The 18,133-nt window shown below is 38.1% G+C and overlaps 1 protein-coding gene across 1 annotated transcript in view; it reads left to right on the top strand.

Moving 5' to 3' along the window:
* The window catches only part of cacna2d3 (calcium channel, voltage dependent, alpha2/delta subunit 3), a 92,830-nt gene that overhangs the window by 44,302 nt on the left and 30,395 nt on the right, over positions 1-18,133 (top strand). Inside the window, exons 13-17 of the mRNA XM_056468361.1 lie at positions 773-906; positions 1,466-1,483; positions 12,163-12,234; positions 14,263-14,343; positions 14,475-14,549. Of these exons, the coding sequence (XP_056324336.1) occupies positions 773-906; positions 1,466-1,483; positions 12,163-12,234; positions 14,263-14,343; positions 14,475-14,549 (380 nt within the window). The remainder of the gene's footprint in view (positions 1-772; positions 907-1,465; positions 1,484-12,162; positions 12,235-14,262; positions 14,344-14,474; positions 14,550-18,133) is intronic.

Genomic DNA, 18,133 nt, shown 5'->3' with positions numbered 1-18,133 from the left:
CACACTGGTCTTTACACTGGCGCCCAGTTACACTCAGAATAGATTTTAAAGTCTTATTACTCGTCTAGAAATCACTAAATGGCCTAGGACCTCAATACATTACAGATATGCTCACTGAATACAAACCAAACAGATCACTCAGATCATTAGGATCTAGTAAATCAAAAACTTTCAAGAGTTCAGTCAAATCAGGGTGAATCCGCCTTTATCTAATGTACCCCCCACTGCTGGAATCAGCATTCAGAAATGATCAGATGTGCTCCAACATTCGACACATTCAAATCAAGACTTTAAACACATCTGTTTAGCTGTGCCTTTACTGAATGAGCACTATGCTACGTCCGACAGATCACACTATTATGTCTTTCTTTTCTTTTTCATTCATTTAAAACTGTTTTAACACATTTTAATCTGTTTTTATTGGTTTTTAATACTTTTTATTTTCTTGTTTCTTTTACTGTTTATGTAAAACACTTTGAATTACTATTTTGTATGAAATGTGCTATATAAATAAACTTACCTTGCCTTGTGCTCCAGAATCATTATTATGAATGTTGAAAACAGTTGTGCTGCTTCACATTAGCAAAAATGAAACATTCAGGAATCTTCAAAGGAACATAATGCGTTTATAATTTTGCAAAAATGTAAATATTTTAATCAATTAAATGTTTCTTAGCTGTGTGTTAAAACCTGATGTATAAAAATGCAGTAATTGAAGTAGACTATCATACTTCTGATCACATGTGTGTGTCTTGTGAATTGTGTTGTGCAGGTTATTTTAGTCAGATCTCCACACTGGCTGACGTTCAGGAGAATGTGATGCGGTATTTACATGTGATGAGCAGACCTAAAGTTATCGACCACGAACATGACACAGTGTGGACTGAGGCCTACGTCGACAGCGCAGTAAGTATTAATAATCACGCTTGCGTTGTGTGTGTAGAGCATCTGTGCTCCTTTACAAAAATGTGAACCATAGTTACTACAAAAATACATACATACATTTCTGCTATAATAAAATATCACACAACTGTATATCACCAAAATCATCAAAAACAAAACGGAAATACAGAATTGTTGTGAAGAAACACGTTTCTGATTAAGATCTCAGGTTATTTTATTGATTTATTTTAATTATCGACAAAAGCTATACCAAGCAACTATGGAATTCTTATAGAAATGAATGCCACTGTGGTACATTTTTGTAAAGGCTTTGCTGTCTAAACAAAACCTGATTATTTTCTCGTCTCAATGTATGTGTTGTCTACTGTCGCCTTCATAAAATACAACTCAGTCCTCATTAGTAGCTCGGTTAACTCCCTGAAGGTCTCATCAAGACACTCTTCCATTCAGTGAGCACTCAGAAGCAGATCAGGTCACACACCGTGCAGTGTGTCTCTTGTATGTGTGTAGACGTGAGCACATGTCAATGACACATATTATTTTTCTCCCTGTGTCCCTATAGCTCGCACAGGCGCACAAGGTAACAGTCGTAACCGGTGTCTCTGTGGCTCTGTTCCCAAACCTAGCGAGCTGCCTACGGAGGCAGCATTTTAAGGGCACGTGCAATATAAACACCCTTTCTTATAAGAGGCTTAATCATGCGCAAACTGTACAGTGCATGCAATAAACAATAAGCATCATAGAATTCACATGTAGGGGGTAAAACATTATAAATACTCTCACTGAAGAAAAGGTGCATAAGCTGCCATTGGTATTTATGTACATACTCTATTGCTGGTACATATTAGTGCCTAAATTGTATGTATTAGGACAGAAGTTTGACTGTATTAGTACCTCAATTACAAACATTAGTACCTAAATTGTAAAAAAATGTGCATTGTTAGCATTTTAATGTTACATATAATCAAAAAATTTGCTTATATGTCACATATTAGAACTTGAAGTCTACTAAATGTTATGGATAAGTAGCCATTGTGTTATCTAGATGTTACATTTGAATGCATACATTTTAAATATTAGTACCTAAGTGTACCTAGATGTTACGTTTTAGTACATAAATGTTACAAATTAGTAGCAAGTGTACCTTGATGTTAAATTTTAGTACATAAATGTTACAGAATAGTAGTCAAAGTGTGCCTAGGTGTTACATTTTATCACATACATTTTAAATATTAGAAACTAAGTGTACTTAAATGTTACATTTTAGTACATAAATGTTACAGATTAGTAGTGAGTGTACTTATATATATAACATTTTAGTACATAAATGTTACAGATTAGTAGTGAGTGTACTTGTATATGACATTTTAGTACATCAATGTTACAGATTAGTTGTGAGTGTACTTATATATATAACATTTTAGTACATAAATGTTACAGATTAGTAGTGAGTGTACTTGTATATGACATTTTAGTACTTAAATGTTACAGATTAGTAGTGAGTGTACTTATATATACCATTTTAGTACATAAATGTTACAGATTAGTAGTGAGTGTACTTGTATATAACATTTTAGTACTTAAATGTTACAGATTAGTAGTGAGTGTACTTATATATACCATTTTAGTACATAAATGTTACAGATTAGTAGTGAGTGTACTTATATATACCATTTTAGTACATAAATGTTACAGATTAGTAGCGAGTGTACTTGTATATGACATTTTAGTACATAAATGTTACATATTAGTAGCCAATGTACCTTGATGTTAAGTTTTAGTACATAAAAAATGTTACAGATTAGTAGTCATTATGTACATTGGTGTTACTGTTTAATGCAGGGGTGACCAACCCTGTTCCTGGAGATCGACCTTCCTGCAGATTTCAGTTGCAACCCATATCAAATACACCTGCCTGTAATTATCAAGTGCTGTTCAGGTCCTAATTCAATGGTTCAGGTGTGTTTGATCAGGGTTGGAGCTGAACTTTGCAGGAAGGTCGATCTCCAGAAACAGGGTTGAGCACCATTGGTTTAATGCATACATTTTAAATATTAGAACCTAAGTATTAATAGATAAATGTTACAGATTAGTACCCAGTGTACTTAATTGTTACATTTTAGTACATAAATGTTACATATTAGTAGCCAAAGTGTACCTAAATGTTCTAGTTTAATGCCTAAATCTTAAATATTAGTACCTAAGTGTACTTAGATGTTACATTTTAGAACATAAATGTTACAAATTAGTAGCCAAAGTGTACTTAGATGTTAAATTCGAATGCATAAATGTTAAATATTAGAATATATTCGTGTACTAATATTTGCAATATATTAGATGTTACATTTTAGTACATGAATGTTACAGATTAGAAGCTTTTTGAAAGGATAGTAATGACAGTGGCAGCTTTTGCACCCTTTTTAATGAGAGTGTACACATTATAGTTTATATACAGTATAAAGTTTTTTGCTTACTGAGCTGTATCACTACAATAGTTAAACCTGCTTGAATATTTACCTAATATATCTTGTACATTTATATTTAATTGAGTTTATTGCAATCACATTTGTATTACCTATAACATAGAATGTTTCAAGTCATTGACTTAGTTGGAATGCTGCCTATGTAGTCAGCAAGGCAGCTGACTGGGTTTTGGAACAGAGCCTGTTTGTGTCCATTCTGTCACTGGTGTCTTGCAGCATTTCCTCATTGTAATTAGCTTTCAGCATTCCGTCTGTGGAATCTGAAAGGTTTTATTAGTTCTTGACCGTGGATGTTGTGCAGAGTGCTACAGCAGGCAGATCCAGAGAGCCAAAGATAAAAAGAGCCAGAGAGGGCGAGATGTGGTCAGAGATAGGGTTTGGATTCACTCTGCTGGGTATGTCCAGAACTGCAACACCGTCCGCTCTGCCATTTCATTTCTGATAAGAAAAGCTCATACAGTATATACACACACAAACACACACATATACACTCAAGGGTTCGCACCCACTCGTCTTTGACACACACACACTTTGACTCTGATACTCACAGGCATAGGCGCAGGGTGTTGGGAATTGTTCTCCGGAGTGTGTGTTGCTGTATCTTGGCCACTGAGACACCCCATTCATCATTTTGTGGATCATTGGCTTTTATCTCCTAAAGCCGTAATAAAACTGACATTGGAGCAGAGGGGGTGAGAGAGGCAGAGAGAGACGGGGAGAGGGGGAAGGAAAGGAACGGGGAATCACAAGGTTAATTCACAGATTTCAATTTGGCTCCTACAGGATACACCTCCAGTGCTCTGCGCAACGGAGAGGAGGCTGAACAAATGTTGGACAAAACTCAAACTGAGCCCCAGGATTTTTTTTGAGCTCTCGAATGTGAAGCAGAATAAGAGAGACTGTAAAAGCCTCTTCGGTGGGACTGAGGGAGATTTTTTTCTTTTTTTTTTTTTTTGTGATGCCAAACTGCTAATTTGCTAGAACAGCAAAACTAATGATGCTTAAAGTTACATTCTGAAAAACAGGATTTAAAGGGACAGTTCACTTAAAAATGAGATGGCTTAAATATACATAATCTTATACACTGGTGAAGTTTAAAAATCTTGAATTTCTTGATTTTCATATACAGTTGAAGACAGAATTATTAGCCCCCCTTATTTCCCAAATGATGTTTAACAGAGCAAGGAAATTTTCACAGTTTGTCTGATAATATTTTTTCTTTTGGAGAAAGTCTTTGTCATGGATTGGTCAGGCTCTCACGACCCCCACTCACGAAGATCACCATCACCTGACTTCTAATGAGCACACAGCTGCATCACATTCACGAGCACCAGATAAAAGCACAGCACTCCAGTCGCTCATTGTCCGGGCTCGTCTCGACGAAAGCGGACAACTGAGCGACCACTCAGCGTAGTCATCCTCAGCTAAAACAAACGATTTACTTACCTGTTCTCTTTGTATTCCTCCTAGTCTTCCTGGTCCTCCCGAATCGTCCTGTCTTCCAGTCCTTCCAAGTCTGTGTCATCCTCTGTCAGCTGTATCTGGTGTGTGCTGTCCATCCTCGTGTATTCCTGTTACCCAGCCACGGAGGAAAAGACCCCAACATCATTCCTGATCCTCCTGGCTATCCTTCATGTGCTCCTTGTTGTCATTTAATAAACACCCTAACGTTTCCTTACCTCTGTCTCCTGTCCGCTTCATAACAGAAGCCCGGACCCATAACGACGACAACATGAGCACCCCCGATCACCTTCAAGAGCTGGTGGACCAGTTGAAGCGGATTCTACAGCCACCAGCTCCACTTTCCAACGCACCACCAGCACCGAGCACTTCCGCCTCCACAGTTTCTTCTTCGGCCCTTCCTTCCAGTCCCATGGCCCGACCAGCGCCCTACTCAGGCGGAGCGGGGGAGTGCAATGGTTTTCTGTTACAATGTTCCCTCATATTCGAAATGCAACCTTCTCTATATCCCACAGATAAGTCGAAGATCGCCTACATCGTATCTCTACTCTCTGGACCTGCACTTAAATGGGCTGAGACGATCTGGAACCAAGCCGGGCCGGTCATGAATTCCATCACTACCTTCACGGAGTATTTCAAAGAGGTGTTTGGACGTTCTGATGGGGAAGTAGCCGCTGGAGAGCAGCTGTATCATCTAAAGCAAGGTACTCTATCTACACAGGAATATGCTCTCCGGTTTCGCACTCTAGCAGCTGCAAGTGGATGGAATGAGAGATCGTTGTTGACCACGTACCGGCTCGGCTTGGAACCCACTCTCCGAATCCAACTGGCCACCTTAGATGATACAATGGGTCTGGAGAGATTCATCCAACATTCTCTCCGATGTTCCGATCGTCTCCGTTCCTATCAACAGGACACCATCACCCCCTCGTCTGCACTCCTCCAATCGCCTGAGTCAACAGCCTCTCCAGAACCAGAACCCATGATAATAGAGTCTGGAAGACTGACATCAGCGGAACGACAGAGGAGGCTGACCCGGGGTCTGTGTCTATACTGCGGTGTCAGTGGACACACCCGTATGGAGTGTCCCCTTCGTCCCATTCGGACTTCAGTGAGTGTATTCAGTACGAATATTGAACAATGTAAACCACTTACTACCACCGTACAAATAACTACTGCCTCTATTTCTCTCCTTGTCACAGCCCTCATCGACTCCGGGTCAGCAGGGAACTTCATCTCCCAATCCCTCTGTCGTCAACTCCACCTCCGTACTGAGGCGTCCTCGCATATATACCAGATACAACCGATAACCCAGTGCACTCGATCTTCGACCCGTATCCATCGACAATGCGAAGACATCCTTCTTCAAGTGGGGTTGTTACATCAAGAGAGGATTCAATTTCTGGTTCTGGAGGGTGCAAATATGGACATCATTCTAGGGCGCCCGTGGCTGGTGAAGCACGATCCCATCATCTCTTGGGGCACAGGAGAGATAAAGAAATGGGGATCTGGATGTACACCTGCCTGTTTTCCAAATCTCCCTCTTCAAGGTCGGAACCCCATTTCTTTGTTTGCAACATCGGTCGAGAGCCCTCCTGAGAAGCAGTCTATCCACATTCCTAAGGAGTACAGCTCCTTTCATGATGTCTTCTGCCCCAAGAGAGCTTCCCAGCTACCGCCGCATCGGCCATGGGACTGCGCGATCGACCTAGTTCCAGATGCCCAGTTGCCAAGAGGTAGGATCTACCCGCTCTCGCTTCCAGAGAATCAGGCAATGGAAGATTACATAAGGGAGGCTCTGAGTCAGGGGTACATACGTCACTCAAAATCACCAGCCGCCTCAAGCTTCTTCTTTGTGGCCAAGAAGGACGGAGGGCTGCGTCCATGCATCGACTACAGGGTCCTAAATAACGGTACAGTAAAATACCGATATCCCCTTCCTCTGGTACCAGCCGCTTTGGAACAGCTCCGAGAAGCTAAAGTCTTCACTAAATTGGACCTCCGCAGCGCGTATAATCTGATAAGAATACGTGAGGGGGACCAATGGAAGACAGCATTCGTGACCCCTACTGGCCACTATGAATATGAGGTCATGCCTTACGGTCTGGTCAACGCCCCCTCCGTATTCCAAAACTTCATTCATGAAGTCCTCCGGGAGTTTCTTCACCACTGTGTAATAGTGTACATAGATGACATCCTCATTTACTCCCGGAGTGAGGCCGAACATCGCCAACACGTTGCGGAGGTCCTACACACATTGAGAGAACATCACCTCTACCTCAAAGCGGAGAAATGCTCATTCCACCAGAAGTCGATTCATTTCTTGGGATACATCATTGACCAAACCGGTATACGTATGGATGGGAAGAAAATTGAGGCTGTTCTATCCTGGTCAGAACCCACTTCCATTAAGGAGCTCCAGAGGTTTCTTGGGTTTGCTAACTTTTATAGACGGTTTATCAAGGACTACAGCAGGATTACATCACCTCTCACTAATCTCCTCAAGGGTAAACCCAAAGGACTGGAGTGGACCAAAGAAGCAGCCGCAGCCTTCCGCCTTCTTAAGAAGGAGTTCACAAGGGCCCCACTCCTGACTCATCCTGACCCAAATCTTCCTTTCGTGGTGGAAGTGGACGCATCCACCACCGGCGTCGGGGCAGTATTATCTCAACATCATGATACACCGCCCCGACTGCATCCCTGTGCCTATTTTTCTCGGAAGTTGAGCCCGGCGGAGCAGAATTACAGCATAGGAGACAGGGAGCTTCTAGCAATCAAGCTAGCCTTGGAGGAGTGGCGTCACTGGTTGGAGGGAGCCAAACATCCGTTCCAGGTGATCACAGATCACAAAAACCTCCAATACATCAAAGAGGCCAAGAGACTATGTCCACGTCAAGCCAGATGGTCACTTTTCTTCTCACGTTTTGATTTCTCCATTTCCTATCGTCCAGGACCCAAGAATCTAAGAGCAGACGCTCTCTCTCGTTTACACGAGCATCACGATCATGAAGAACTCCCAACGAAGATTCTTCCCGAACACATCTCCATTTGTCCGATCACCTGGAACGCTCCTCCAGTCGTTGCCACTCCGGAAGCCCCTGCTCCGCCGGGATGCCCTCCTCATCGGCAGTTCATACCACCTGAACACCGGGTAGATCTGATCCACTCCTTACATACCTCGCTAGGCACTGGACATCCAGGGATCAACAATACTCTCTCGCTAGTATCCCAACGATTCTGGTGGCCAAACATGGCAAGGGATGTGAGGCAATATGTTCAGGGCTGTAAGGACTGTGCCCAATCCAAGAGCCCACGTCATCTACCCGCTGGAAAGCTCCATCCCTTGCCGATTCCGAACCGTCCCTGGTCACACCTAGGAGTGGACTTTATCACTGACCTCCCTTCGTCAGAAGGTAATACCTGTATTCTAGTCATAGTAGATAGATTCTCAAAGTTTGTCAAACTAATCCCTCTGAAAGGTCTTCCCACAGCCTTTGAAACTGCCGACAATATCTTTAATCAAGTCTTCAGGTCATTTGGTATTCCAGAAGATATTGTGTCGGACAGAGGTCCACAGTTCATCTCACGTCTATGGAAAGCCTTCTTCAAGCTCCTAGGTGTGGCCGTCAGCCTCTCTTCTGGATATCATCCCCAAACCAACGGGCAGACAGAGAGGAAGATTCAGGAGGTGGGACGGTTCCTGAGGACCTTCTGCAGTGGTCACCAGAACTCCTGGAGCCAGTATTTGGGCTGGGCAGAATATGCCCAAAATTCACTGCGGCAACCCTCCACCGGACTCACGCCATTCCAGTGCGTCCTGGGCTTCCAACCACCGCTCTTTCCCTGGGATGGCGAACCATCTGATGTCCCCGCAGTGGATCACTGGTTCCGGGAGAGCGAGAGAGTCTGGGACGAGGCTCATCAACATCTGCAGAGGGCAGTCCGTCGAAGCAAGGTAACCGCCGATAGGAGAAGGTCTGAAGAACCCAGATACACACCCGGACAAAAGGTGTGGCTATCCACCCGGGACATACGCATGCGACTGCCCTCTCGCAAGTTAAGTCCCCGATTTGTTGGTCCCTTCACCATCGTGGAACAGGTTAACCCCGTCACCTACAAACTACAATTACCCTCTCACTACCGTATTCACCCTACATTCCACGTATCACTCCTGAAACCCTATCACGATCCTGTTCTTCCCTCCACAGAGCCTGACCACGAAGAGGAACCCCCTCCTCCACTGCTCCTAGAAGAAGGAGCCGTCTACGCAGTGAAGGAGATCTTGCGTTCCCGACGTCGTGGTGGCCAGTTGGAGTACCTGGTGGACTGGGAAGGGTACGGCCCCGAAGAAAGGACATGGGTTCCCAGAGCTGATATTCTCGATCCTAGTCTCATGGTGGAGTTTCATGAGAGCCACCCTGAGTTCCCAGCGCCTAGAGGCAGAGGGAGACCACCACGGCGTCGGAGGTGTCGGCCCTCAGGAGCGGGCCCTGGGGAGGGGGGGTACTGTCATGGATTGGTCAGGCTCTCACGACCCCCACTCACGAAGATCACCATCACCTGACTTCTAATGAGCACACAGCTGCATCACATTCACGAGCACCAGATAAAAGCACAGCACTCCAGTCGCTCATTGTCCGGGCTCGTCTCGACGAAAGCGGACAACTGAGCGACCACTCAGCGTAGTCATCCTCAGCTAAAACAAACGATTTACTTACCTGTTCTCTTTGTATTCCTCCTAGTCTTCCTGGTCCTCCCGAATCGTCCTGTCTTCCAGTCCTTCCAAGTCTGTGTCATCCTCTGTCAGCTGTATCTGGTGTGTGCTGTCCATCCTCGTGTATTCCTGTTACCCAGCCACGGAGGAAAAGACCCCAACATCATTCCTGATCCTCCTGGCTATCCTTCATGTGCTCCTTGTTGTCATTTAATAAACACCCTAACGTTTCCTTACCTCTGTCTCCTGTCCGCTTCATAACAGTCTTGTTTTATTTTGGCTAAAATAAAAGCAGTTTTTAATTTTTTAAACACCATTTTAAGGTCAAAATTATTTGCTCCTTTAAGCAATTTTTTTTCGATAGTCTACAGAACAAACCATCATTATACAATAACTTGCCTAATTACCCTAACCTGCCTAGTTAACCTAATTAACCTAGTTAAGGCTTTAAATGTAACTTTAAGCTGTATAGAAGTGTCTTGAAAAATATCTAGTCAAATATTATTTACTGTCATCATGGCAAAGATAAATAAATCAGTTATTAGAAATGAGTTATTAAAACTATTATGTTTAGAAATGTGTTGAAAAAATCTCTCCGTTAAACAGAAATTGGGGAATAAAATAAACAGGGGGCTAATAATTTAGGGGGGCTAATATTCATATATATATGTATATGTATATATATATATATATATATATATATATATATATATATATATATATATATATATATATATATATATATATATATATATATATATATACACACAATATTCCCATCTGTCAAAGAAAATGAATGAATGAATTGTTATTAATATTATTAATACTAATGGTAATAAAAGCAAAAGTAATTGGAGTGATAATTCCATGTGAAACTATACAATAATAAATAAATATTTATTAAATAAATATTTAACAATTTTAAATAAATTTTTTTACATTTAAGAAATGCTGCCTGGTGAGCAGAATAATTTTCTTTAAAAAAAAACATGAAAAAATAAAACTTTTGACCGGTAGTGTAGATGTATAATTATAGCATATAGAGGGTGTCCGCAGGGTCTTAAAATGTCTTAAATTAAAAAAAAAAAGTCTTAAATTCACTGAAATATGGTATTGTAGGTCTTAAATCCTTTTAAATAGATCTAAATTTTCCTTTGTCCATGTAAATCCATGTAAATCTATACAATCAGTATAACTAAAAAGATATAGTTATAGTTTTTAAAACTTGTCTTTTTTTTAAAGAAAAGTTATGCTAATAATTATATATATATGAGACGTTATTTGAGACGTTATTTAAAATATATGTGTTTAAGAAATAACAGAATTTTATTTTTAATGGTTAAGTAAAAAAAAACATTCTCTGGCCGTTACAGTGAAAGGTACAGTGAATGTAGGCAATGTATTTTGGTGCAGTTAAACAAAACCGATTTATTAACCAGATATATTTATTACAATAATATTTTAGTCACCAAACATATTCAGAAATTGAAAGATAATACAAATAAATTCAAGCAAAATATTGCAAAAATAATTTACAACCTACAAAATTTCAACAAAATTTTTATTTTTTATTATTTTATTTATTTTTTTGCTTTTTTTGATTTTTCCTCTTTTTTAAAATTTGTATTTAATATTTTTCTATAACATACAAATTTGGATGTACTAGTTTTGGGTTTAGATAAGCTCCAGATGTGGCTTCAGTACTGACTACTCTAATGTGTATGCACAAATATAATATTGCATATTGTATATTCTATAATATAATGTTCTATATTGTAAAGCTTCCTTTTAAAAATATGAATTTAAAAGATAGATTTGTGAGGGTTGTATATTTTAAAATTCTTAACTATTGTATGACATTTCAAAAGGCTTAAAATATGACTATATATAGCATCAAAATCACTTTAAAAGAGTATTAATATACCACCATTAAGAGACCACTTTTGTGATACATTAATGCAGTAATTTTAACTCCTATTAACTTTGATTTTTTTTTAATAATATTTCACTGTTCCCCTAAAACATGTCATAAGGATGATTAAATATTGACCATATAATTATTTGTGTGAACTATCCTTTTAATACTTTTGTAGATTTTGTTTAGTGATTATTTTCACCAGGACACAAAACCACGATGCTAGCTGATTTTTAGAAATTTTTTTCCTCCAGTGTTTTTTTCTCCTTAACAAACACAAACAACAGAATCCTCTGAAGGGCCACTGTAAAACATGCATAATGGACACACACACATAAGGCTGAGGTGAGGGAATAGCAGACCTAGTTTCAGAGAACTCATGCGTTAAATCATGTCAGCCCTCATCGTGCCCGCAGCTGAGCTTACAGTTCAGCTCCAGAGATGAACCATCTTCACCAGATCACCCTTCACTTGTCTACACCTCGCACGGCCATTAATCAAAACCTTGGTTTGAATATTTCATATCGCAGCAACTTCCTTGATCCTGAAGGCCGGTAGGACAACGCAATGTGAGCGTGTGATCCGGCTCTGGAGATTAATGCTCATCCAAACTCTTCATTGGATGCATTTTTCTCCAACGTTCATGTGAATTTAAATCTGAAAGGCTTGTGTTGATCTGTCAGCAGCTTGGAGAGAATAAGGGTCCAAACCCGATGACCACAGTGGCCATGCCTGTGTTTAGCACCAAGAATGAAACGGTGAGGAGTGTGTTTGTGTGTGTAAGACATGATTTGTTGTTCTGTCATGTTTTAAGCTAGGATAGACACACATAACTGTAGAACATTAATATATTGGTACTTTACAGTAGGATTGTATTAGTTAAAGGTGCTGAATGTAAGTTTTAGACTCTTCTAAAGGATAAAAATACCTTAATGTGTTTGCAGATATTGAGGAAACATGCTAAGTGAACATTCTTGTTTATCTGAAAAATAAAGTCAGAAATTCTGCTTTTATTTAGAACACCACGTAAATCAGCCTTTAGTCAGGCACACTCCTATTGATGTTGTCAATCTGGCAACCTACGCTTGCATGTGTTTTGAACCAGGAGTGCAATACCCAGTTCAACCCCTGGGTGTTAAACTTACTCCACCTTTAATGTATTTACTAACATGAAGAAACAATGAACCATACATTTACTACAGTATTAATTCATCTTTGTTGACATTAGTTTATGGTAATCAAGTCTTCATTGTTAGTTCATGCTAACTCATAGTGCAATAACTAATGTTAACAAGCAAGAATTCAAATTATAATAATGCATTAGAACATTTTGTAGTACTATGATTAATAAATGCTGTATAAGTATTGTTTTATTATTAGTTCATGTTGGTATATACATTAATGTAAGTTAATAAAATCTTACTGTAAAGTCAGTGCAATATATTAATATAGTAAAACTTCTACAAAGATTCATTGTGGAACTATTACTATTTTAATCTTATTATTATTAATATTAGATAAATATTATTGTATATGTATAAACCTATATTAATCAATATGATTGTATTTTCTAAAATTCAGATTTCTTGTGAGATTTTTGAAATCATAATAATATTATTTATATGTATTAGCATTGATATTAATTCTGATGTCATTTTAATAGTACAGTAAAATAAAGTACAAAAACAGTAATAATATTAGTTAAATATTTAACATTTTCTATATGGAATTATAGTAATATTAATATTATTAAACTACATTTCAATCAAACTAAATTACACCAATCAGTTGCAGTTATTATTATTATAATTATTATTATATAATTTTATTTATAGGCTCATAACATGCAATTTTGCCAGCGTTACACCCGTTGTGGTTTTCTTGCACAATTGGGCTATTTTGCTAGCTCTCTGAAGCTATCACATGGTCTCCCACTGATACTAAGCAGGGCTGTGCCCGGTCAGTACCTGGATGGGAGACAACATGGGAAAGCTAGGTTGCTGCCAGAAGCGCTGTTAGTGAGACCAGCAGGGGGCGCTCAACCTGCAGTCTGTGTGGGTCCTAATGCACCAGTATATTGATGGGGCCTCTACATAACTCAGTGAGTGCCGTCTTTCCAATGAGACGTTAAACCGAGGTCTTGATTCTCTGTGGTCGTCAAAAATCCCAGGAGGCCTTTCGTAAAGAGTAGGGGTTTAACCCCAGCACCCTGACAAAATTTTCCCACTGGCCTCCTAACCATATCATAATTGGTTTTATCACTCTCCCTCTTCTCCACCAATCAGCTAGTTTGTTGTGTGCAGTCTGGTGCAATATGGCTGCCATCGCCTCATCCAGGTGAATGTTGCACACTGGTGGTGGATGATGAGAGGCCCCCCCAATGTGTAAAGCGCTGTAAGTGTCCAGAAAAGCGCTATATAAATGTAAGGGCTTATTATTATTATTATTATTATTATTATTATTATTATTATTATTATTATTATTATTATTATTATTATTATTATTATTTTGAAAATGCAGTCTGGCAACCCAATGACCCAAAGAGTGAGCAAAACTGCCTGATGGTACTTGGGCTGGGAAATTGTCATGGACCCAGTAACCCTTCTTACATAATACTCAACAAATATAATCTAATATAATGCCTGAAAGTTTTACTTAATGTTTCTTTTAGTGCACTCTAACACTCAAAGTGTGTTTCACTTTAATTAATTTCTATTCAAAAAATGTCCCAAATGAGACAAATATGCATATTTTACTGTGTGAAAATAAAATGTTTGTCTCCTCAGAAAAACCAAGGCATCCTGCTGGGCGTCGCGGGCACTGACATCCCCATTCAGGAGCTAATGAAAGTCATCCCAAAACACAAGGTAGAATGTTACCAGCAAAATAATAGCCGGGATTTAAAAAATCAATTTCAATCCGTTCAATTTGACACTCTCTGTATCTTAAAGTGTGATAATACCATCATTGTGAAAAAGTCTTATCTTCTCCTCTCCAGCTAGGAATACACGGATACGCTTTTGCCATCACCAGTAATGGATATCTCCTGATGCACCCTGACCTGAGACCCCTGGTAAGCACCAATCTTACACTTTTACTTCATCCAGCCTTATATATTAGCATTATGATTTCAAACTCCACCACAAAATAGCTACAGTATGATACAGCAGACATGCAGTTACATCCATGCCCAAACAAACAGGTAAAAAAAAATCTACCCAGACATGGAGTGTGTGCTTGTGAGAGCGCTGGTGGGACGCTGAGGTGCATCATGGGAGATGTAGTTTTTTGTAATCCCAACCCTTTTCCTCTGATATATTGCATGCAGGAATAAAAGCCCATTCATGTGCCTGCCAGGGCTGATCAGAGCACTGAGGTAACTCACCCTTCACAGGGACACCCCTCACCCCCGCTCTCAGTCACCTCGCGTGGCTCTGTGTGTTGTGGACGTGTTGTTGGTGTGTTTTCGTCGTAATGTGGCTCCAGTGCTGCTGTGCATTAGTTTGTGTTTGCGTAGCGGTGGTGTGCATCAGTCAAGGCTTCTGAGTGTGTGTTAAAAGTGTGTATTTACTGACCTCACCGACTCTGTGTTGCTCAACAGGGACAGATGTGGTAAAATGAGTATTTACTAGTGAAGCAGTAGTTATGAACTGGACTTTATTGAATTATTTATGAACTTATATTTGTTGTAGGATCTGTTCCAAACCTTAGTGAGCTGAACTGTTCGTTTACTGCAGGTATCACAGATGAACTGAAGGCTGTTCCAAAAAGGGACATTGGATAATATTGAATAAAAATTGCATTTAGGATGAGGTGACATTAAATAACTGAAAGCACTGTAACAATTATATTATCAATATAATTATTAATATTATTAATATTAATTATATTAATATTATTTATAAAGGCGGCAACACCAAAGCTCCAAAAATATACATTTATTAACTTACAGTTAGCTATCACAAAGCATGTGAAGATTCAAGCACACCGGCTCTTCATCAGACAATATTGATCACAGCATGTTAATCTTTTACACGCCTCTGGATCACATGATCTCACAAATTATCTCACAACATAATAAACATTAATGAATTGAGCACAATTTGCATATTCATAAAGAAAATACAGAAAAACAACAATAACAAATCCTATATACTGAACCCTAAATTAAGAAAAATAAACTAGCATAACAAAAAATTGCCAAAAACCTTTGTTTTGTTCAATTTAATAATTTGTTGTTGCCGCCATTATGAATAACTTTTATACTTTTTGTTGTTTGGCTGAGCTCCCATTTAGACTGATGTGTGCGCTTTTGTGCATTTTTCCAACAAGGGACTTTATTTAAAAATTATAATAATTAATATTGACTTTTTTGACAAAATAAAATTTCTATGATAATGAATTATTATTAATTAATTTTAACTGATAATAATTTCATGAAATGTAGTTGATTTTAATGTCATAATTTATTTACATAAATTACATAAAATAAATTTAATTTACTGGAAAAAATGCAGAAAACTATAGAAAATGGCTGAATCTAATGTATTTAAATACGTTTTGTTATACATAAAACATACAAATCAATTCTTAATTAAATAATTTAAATTAATGCTATACAGAGTGCTCAGGATAATTGAATACACCCCATTTTGAAAATGAATATTTTTATTATTTCTCAGTGAATATAGGCAATGTATTTTGGCGCAGTTAAACAAAACAGATTTGTTAATTAGATATATTTATCACAATAATATTTTAGTCACCAAACATATTTACAAATTGAAAGATAATACAATTAAATTCTAGCAAAATATTGCAAAAATAAATTATAACCTAAAAAAAACTATTTCAACAAACTTTTTTTTTTTTTGCTTCTCTTGATTTTTCCTCTTTTTAAAATTTGTATTTAATATTTTTCTATAACATATAAATTTGGGTGTACTAGTTTTTGGACTGCTATCGTAAGTTATTTTGTTAGATAAGCTCCAGATTTGGCTTTAGTACTGACTAATCTAATGTACAGTTTAAGTCAGAATTATTAGCCCCTTATTAGCCCACCTGAACTATTAGCCCTGTTTATTTTTTCCCTAATTTCTGTTTAACGGAGAGATTTTTTCAACACATTTCTAAACACAATAGTTTTAATAACTCATTTCTAATAACTGATTTATATTGTCTTTGCCATGATGACAGTAAATAATATTTGACTAGATATTTTTCAAAACACTGCTATACAGGTTAAAGTGACATTTAAAGGCTTAACTAGGTTAATTAGGTTAACTAGGCAGGTTAGGGTAATTAGGCAAGTTATTGTATAACGATGGTTTGTTCTGTAGACTATCGAGAAAAAGTATAGCTTAAAGGGGCTAATGATATTGACCTTTAAAATGTTTTTTTTTTAATTAAAAACTGCTTTTATTCAAGCTGAAATAAAACAAAGACTTTCTTAAGAAGAAAAAATATTATCAGACATACTGTGAAAATTTCCTTGCTCTGTTAAACATCATTTGGGAAATATTTTAAAAAGAAAAGAAAATTCAAAGGTGGGCTAATAATTCTGACTTCAACTGTATATGCACAAATGTAATATTGTAAAGCTTCCTATTAAAAATATGAATTTAAAAGAGAGATTTGTTAGGGGTGTAATTATATCTGCTGAGCACTGTGTGTAATAAAATTTAAAATATGACCAATTGCTATTCTCTGCGTACGAGTGGGCGCAGCCATTTGAATCGTTTTGGCTCGAAACTTCCGGTCTTATTCACTTCCATTCATTTTTAAACGTTAAAAACAGCTCGTTTTGCTGCTTGGTGTTGCAAACTGATATTTTCTTATTATATTATTCTACTTTGTCTGTATTGTAATGCAGACACTTGTTTGTAGAGTAAGTAGTTTGACCGTTTTTTGCCGTTTATTATTTCTAGTCATTTCTCCCATAGGCACCTGAATCGGAAGTTCTAAAACAATCGCAAAAACGAGCGCACTTCCGCATTGAAGAATAAGGTCAATAAATAGAATTAAAACCTTTCAAATTCTTTTTTTACATATGTTGAGTGGTTAGCTTAAAACATATTAAATATACCTTCTTGTCTTTAAATATATATATTTTAGCACAATTAAAGTCAAATATAATATAAAATATGAAGCTTTGGCAGAAAAATTCGTCCAATAAAATAAATAAATTCTCAGCATTCCCATCAGCTTTTTGTGTGCTCCACATTAAGAGCACTCGGAGTCAAAAGCTTACATACAACACCTTTAATGTCCAGTTATCATGTACATGATTCATTTGAATTTAGTTACTTATGAGTTTCCATCTTGTTTAGAGTTCTGCCCGTGTAGACAGAAGACAGCGAGGCAGCTCATTAGGGATTGGAACAGAACCATGACAGACTGAATTTCCAAAAACCAATCTGAGGAAGAAAAAAAAAAAAGATTAGACAGATTATTTTGACACAGATCCTTATAAGCCAAACACTGGCTGCGCTGATAGTGTGTAAACAAAACTCATTTCTTTACACCACAGTTTCTCCATCCTGCTCCTGGAATCCCTCAGCACTGCACATGTTGGATTTTTCACATTTCTTGTTTTTTGTAATACCACGAAAATGACAGATAGCACTGAAACAGGTGTCACAGCCGTCTCAGTGACAG

This window comes from Danio aesculapii, chromosome 11 (genome assembly GCF_903798145.1).
Source record: "Danio aesculapii chromosome 11, fDanAes4.1, whole genome shotgun sequence".
Taxonomy (NCBI): domain Eukaryota; kingdom Metazoa; phylum Chordata; class Actinopteri; order Cypriniformes; family Danionidae; genus Danio; species Danio aesculapii.
Note: the sequence above shows the minus strand (reverse complement) of the source record. Positions and strands in the feature narration are given on the sequence as shown.